The 6110-nt window shown below is 44.7% G+C and overlaps 1 protein-coding gene across 1 annotated transcript in view; it reads left to right on the top strand.

Moving 5' to 3' along the window:
- ARID1B (AT-rich interaction domain 1B) overlaps window positions 1-6110 on the top strand; it is a 107714-nt gene that overhangs the window by 67174 nt on the left and 34430 nt on the right. The window contains exons 5-6 of the mRNA XM_027774692.1: window positions 1117-1226; window positions 1966-2124. Coding sequence (XP_027630493.1) covers window positions 1117-1226; window positions 1966-2124 — 269 coding nt within the window. The remainder of the gene's footprint in view (window positions 1-1116; window positions 1227-1965; window positions 2125-6110) is intronic.

The following is a 6110-nucleotide window of genomic DNA, read 5'->3' as shown; positions in this document are numbered from 1 at the left end:
TCAGCTGTCACTCTCTGGGTAGCTGTGTGCATCTCTCCCATAGGTTGCTCTTCCTTTAATGAAAAATCTACACCATCTCCCCATCTTAACCTGAAACTGTCTCCGTATTTGCAGTCATTGTGCATATTGAGCCATTTGGCGGCCCTTCCATTCCGAAGCCTTGGTGGAGCTGATTGGCTTTCTGAGCCCGGGGGAAAGAATGTGGGTTCTCTCCTGAGTCACTGTGGCTGCTGGCCTGGGTGGTTGGCTGAGGGGGTACCAACCCTAGGGCAAAATCATAGGGAATACTTTCAAGGCTTAGTTTCAATGATTACGTTTTTGTTTTTGTTTTAGGGTTTTTGCCATAAGGCACGTGCGCTCACTGTAGAGAAACAGAGAGAGGGAAAGTGAAAAACATCACCTCCCCCAGGGGGCATGGCCACACCACAATTCCTTTTCTTCCACTCTCCTCCTGGGGTTTTGGGCACACACACACACACACGTGCCTGGTGTGAGTTTCAAGCTGCCAAGTCCAGGACTCGAACAGCACTGGCCCATGTGGGAGTCCAGCACCTTAACCACCACGTCACCCGATGGCCCCACGATGAAGTTTTTGAAGTCTTCTTCCATTACCACAAACTAGACTCCATGGAAGTGAGAAGGATTCCTGATGAAACAGTGTGGCATGCCAAGTAGTGCTGCAGGGCGTAGGTGGTCCGAACCCAGGAGAGTAGGAAGGCACTCCTCCTAGCACGCGGGTGGAAGGCACGCCCAGCTGGCATTTGCTTCGCAGCCTGAGGAGGGAGGGAAACGTTTGTCTTGTTACCACTTTATTACGCACTCCTCTAAAGCTGTGATCATTTTGAAAAAAATAACACGGGTAGAAGCTGGCCGTCAGTGGTTTGGGGCCTGAGTGTACAGAAAAAGTGCGCTTTTTCTTTCTCTTGCTGTGAGGATAACCTCGAGTGTGGTGCTTTGTGGATTCCGGGAACAAGTATGCTCCGAATTACCGTTACTTTTCTCTCTTCCTTCAAGGGAGCGTCAGGCGCCTCGTGCCCCTCTCAGCCCTCGGTGGGCAGGGGCACGTGTGAGAAGTCACATGTATAATCCTAAACTCTTTCTCCTATTTCCGATTAGCATCTATGGGTCTTGCAGATATGATGTCTCCCAGTGAATCCAAACTGCCCATGCCTCTCAAAGCAGATGGCAAAGAAGAAGGCACGCCGCAGCCCGAGAGCAAGTCCAAGGTACTGCCCCCTCTGCATGAGCGCAGGGCGGCCTCGTGGGTGGCTGCGTGTCACGGCTTCACTGGCGTCGGCCTCCGCGTGTCTGCGTTGGGTCTCTGCTCTCTGCATGCTTCATTGCGCCAACCCGTCTGTAGTCTTCCTTTCTTCCCCACCCCCTTCATGGCGTGGATCTGAAAGTTACTAGTTCTTACGGCATTAACTCACGGTCGGGGAGGGGGTGGCGGGACGAGACCCACCCGAGACGGGCGCTTTGGGGGCGGGCGACGCGAGGGAGCTTGCCTGGGTTTGATCCTCGCAGCCATCTCTGCCTGCAGTTTATAGCTTCCTGTTTTGGCCACCCCAGCAACAACATACTTAATATTTAGCTTTCCTGCCTTATTTGATAAATAAGGTGAACAGCTTTCTGTTTTGGGGTTTTTTCCTTTCTTTCTTTCATAAGGGGTAACCCACGCTCCGCATTCATGTGAGCTTGACGTGAAAAGCATGATGACTTCGTGGCCTTATCTAGCATCCAGCCAACTTACACGTTGTACTAATTAAGAATGTTGTTTTACTACCTTTGTACATGTGTGTTTGTGTGTTTGTACGTGTCTATACATATATATGTATATGTGTGTATATATATACATATATATTACATATATATAAAATAGTCTGTTAAACTGGATGTGCTTTTTGTTATTTTAAATAAAGTTTGCCCTACCTTTGTCATTTTTTTTTTTTTATTCCTCTACCACAGGATAGCTACAGCTCTCAGGGTATTTCTCAGCCCCCAACCCCAGGCAACCTGCCAGTCCCTTCCCCAATGTCCCCCAGCTCTGCTAGCATCTCCTCCTTTCATGGAGATGAGAGCGATAGCATTAGCAGCCCAGGCTGGCCAAAGACTCCATCAAGCCCTGTAAGTGGCTCTGTTTTTTTTTGTTTTTTTCGTTTTTTGTTTTTTTGGGGTTTTTTGATAATGAATTAATTCTACTTTAATGCTTGCTTGTTTATTTGGTTTATAAGACTTTTTCTTTATTATTTATTCATGAAAGGGTTTTCTTTGTAAATAATTATATTAATAACAAAATAAGTAAAGTTTGTGTGTATCATGGACATTGATTTCTGGGAATGAAACAACTATTATAAAGAAGCACCTCTGTTTAAAGCATGCGATTGTGTTACGGGGTCCAAACTCCTCCTGTGGGGACTTTATAAAAATGTCAGCTCCATGGTGTGCTTGGGGATTTTTAAAACGAGTTACTTGTTCATTTACTTGGAAACTAGGAGCAGCTGTGAAATGATAAAGTCGGCCCCCGTCCTAAGTGTTTCATGAGCTATTTTAATCTGGAACATCTTACTTTGAAATGGCCTATCTGAAAAAAAGTAAATACTAAAATTTGGGTACAATTTAATATAACATCAATCTTGTTTTCAGTTCATGTGTTTGAAATTAATAAGAAGTTGTAGGCATGTGAACGTGTAGATTGGGAAACGTATGCCTATATTAGAATTGGTTAGATTAGAATTTGATCTGCACAAGACAGCTGGTAATATTGATATTAATTGTTGTGATTTCTTTGTGTGGTATATAAATAACAAATATGTTAATGTACATATCAGAGCATTTTTTTAGCTTTAACGTTCTTTTGACTATAAAGTTGAGCCTTGATTTTCCTACAAAAGAAATTTTATGCCATTGAAAAAAAAGTAATTTATTTTACATTCCCACAAGGTATCTAAGATCTTTTAAAACACACACACACACACACACACACACACACACACAGAGAAACAAGAAACTTTCACATGCCGCTATTTGCCAAGAAGATTGACTTCCCAAGCTAGATTCTGTGAGGTGATGCATTGGAGACTTTATAAGATCTGTAGATAAAGATCTTGTATGATAAGATATACAAAATAATATAAGATCTTTATCAGATCTGCTCAGGGAACTAGGGCGGGGGCAGAAGATCCAACCTGAGTATACACAATCTAGCAATCGAGTCAGACCCGAAAGGAGGCTGCTCCAAGTTGTCCACTCACTGGATTAAACAGAGCGTTGAAGGTTAGAAGGTGGAGGCCCTGCAAAATTCACATGGGGCTCCAGCAAAACTAGCATTTTCCTTTTCAGAAGAAAAAAAGTGCACCATTTGCTCTTACCTTCTCTGGAATATTCCGCCTTTGCCACAACCAAAATGAAGCAAAAAATGCTCCTAGGAGGAGTGACGCAGAATCACAGGGAGGGGGAGAGCGCAGCTCCTCATTTCCAACCCTCATGTTATCTGCTGTTTGCTTTGAATCTCAGAAGGCAGCCAAATTTGTGCATCTTTTCCTGTAGTTTACCTTGGTTTTTTGTTTTACTTTTTTCTTTTCTTCTGATAGGCAAAGTCATTTTTGAATAAGTAATGTTCTGGGGTTAACAGGTAACATTCAAGTAACTTTTCAAAAGTATTGGTATATGGGCACAGGAGAATTTCACAAGTTGAAAATAATAGTGTGTGAAACTTGAGATAATTAAGAATACTAATTGGTAAAAACAAAGACCGTGGTATTTCAAAGTGCCCCTCTTGCTGATCCCTGAATCCTAGAGAATGATTAGGATAGCTCCTCTGTATTGACTTTTAATCAAGCTATCTCTACCCAGTGAGTCCAATTCCTATTAAAATCCTCCTTTCTTCTAGAATGTAAGAGAAAACAAGCTGAGCTCTAACTTCACAAGCCGACTTCAGCTCCGTGTAGAGGGCAAGTCCACAGTTGTGGGAAGAGTTAGACAATTGTTCTGCACTGAGAAAGCGGGCAGGTTTTTAATGAGATGCTAACTCGAGGGGACAGAAGGAAAGCGGCACTATCAGATCACTGAGGATATGGGCCATCCAGGCATAGCTCGCTGCTCTTTCCAAGATGCCACCTCAATTCTGACTTAAAATCGCTCTTCGCAGTGTCCCTGATAAAGCCCGACCAACAGCAGACTTGAAGCAGATGAAGTAATCATGCCCTATGCTTTGACAGTGTACCACAAGCCAACATCGTTTTGTTATAAAACATTTTAAAACGCAAATAAACATTTGTCCATACACATGCACAGACACATACTACCAGGCATATGGTAAAGACGGCGGGAATGTAAATCTGCCTAAACGACTGGAAGAAAACATACTTCTAGGCTTAATTAAAGTATACGCAGGGAAAGCATTTGTGGCCCCGTAATAACGCTCTGCTGTAAGTTTTCAGCCATTTCCATCCCTTGCTCTTGGCTGCACAAAAGTTTTGCAGCAGTAGGGTACAGTGCTACGACACTGAAGCAGTGCTGGGTGGTCCTCAGTGAGCTGCCCATTGTCACTGGGTGCAGTGTGGAGGGAAGACGTCCACCTGGAGGTCAGTGATGAGCGTGGTGTCACGTGTGCTTGTCACTGAGCCGTTCCTGTCCTTTTCTCTGTTCAGACACCCAAATACTAACTCTAGTAATGATTAGGTTCCAAAGCAGACCTAGAGGCTGGAGCTGGAGGTGCAAAGTGCTAGCAGTGGGCAGTCCCCTTCCCAGCCTTCAGCCTTACTGGCCCTGTCCATGTTCGTTTTGCACCTTGCTCATTGAGATCGGTTTATAAGACTATTTTCATCAGCCGTTAATCCTTCCTGAATGCTGCCAGACTTTTCTCACCTATTCCGTCCCCTTGGGTAGAGCAGGTACCTGCAGGACCTCCCACGTGCAGGGCACTGCGCTGACCGTCAGTTCAGTCTTAGCCCAGTCCCTACTGGTGGGACCGGCAGCCCAGGTGAAGAGTGGGTGGCAGACAGATAATCACGTGCAGAACACACAGGTCTTCGCGCAGCGTGATGAAGAGCTGCACAGGGCGGATAAAGTGTGCAGTCGTGGCTTAAAACTAAGGCCCCGATTTAGGGCAGCAAGGGGCAGGCTCTTCAAAGATCCGTCACACAGACTGAGGCCCGACCACTGCTGCACGCAGGTGTCACTTCCTGCATTATGGTGCCATAAAATGCTTTCCGGAAGATGTAAAGATGATGAAAAGTGAAACTATTCTATTAAAATCTATTTTATCTTCACTAATTTTTTCCTTATTTTATGAGAACAAATTGAGATAAGTACAAGTTAATTAAACTTAAGTTCATTTAACAAAGAAAAGTTAAAACAAGGACCAGCAATTGGCGTAATGACTATGTCGCTGGACTCCCATGTAATCGACTGCAGTTTGAGTCCCGGACCCAGTGGCTTAAACTCACACCGGCATGTGTGCATGCCCAAGGTCCCTAGAGGAGAATGGAGAAGGGATTGCGGCGTGGCCACACACCCCCTCCCCCCCCGGGGGTGATTTCTTACTTTCTGTCTCTGTCTCTCTCTGTCTTTCTGGTGAGCACACGCACCCTATAGCAAAAACCTCTACGAAAAGAAAAAAGTTAAAACATATATGATCAAATTAAGTAACATGTCCTAGACCTATTTCAGCTTTGAGAATCCGATCCTTTCACGAGTGGGAGTAACTTGTCTGTACCACTGCCTGGTTCAAGGCTGACCAGTCCAGAGCCCTTCCCTACCCTCAGCTCAGGAGGATCAGGCCCTGGATGTTAGGGACATCTGCACTCAGGAGGTTGGAAGACCAGTTCTAGTTTTGTTTTTTGTTTTTTGTTTTTTTTTTTTAAGAGCTATTTATTTAATTTTATTATTATTATTTAAGTCGCTACAGGGCACATGCATTCACCAGAGAGAGAGAGATAAAGGGAAAGTGAGAACGCAAGCTGCCTGGTCCAGGACTCAAATTGCAATCGGCCCTGTCTGAGTCCAGCACCTTAACCACCATGCCACCTGCCAGCCCCTTTGTTGTCATTTTCAAACCACCATGCAACCTGCTGCCCCAGCTCAGAGTGTTCTAAGTGGAGATGTTTTTC

Source organism: Tupaia chinensis, unplaced genomic scaffold (assembly GCF_000334495.1).
Source record: "Tupaia chinensis unplaced genomic scaffold, TupChi_1.0 Scaffold000468_1, whole genome shotgun sequence".
NCBI lineage: Eukaryota > Metazoa > Chordata > Mammalia > Scandentia > Tupaiidae > Tupaia > Tupaia belangeri.
This window is presented reverse-complemented; position numbering and strand designations above follow the sequence as displayed.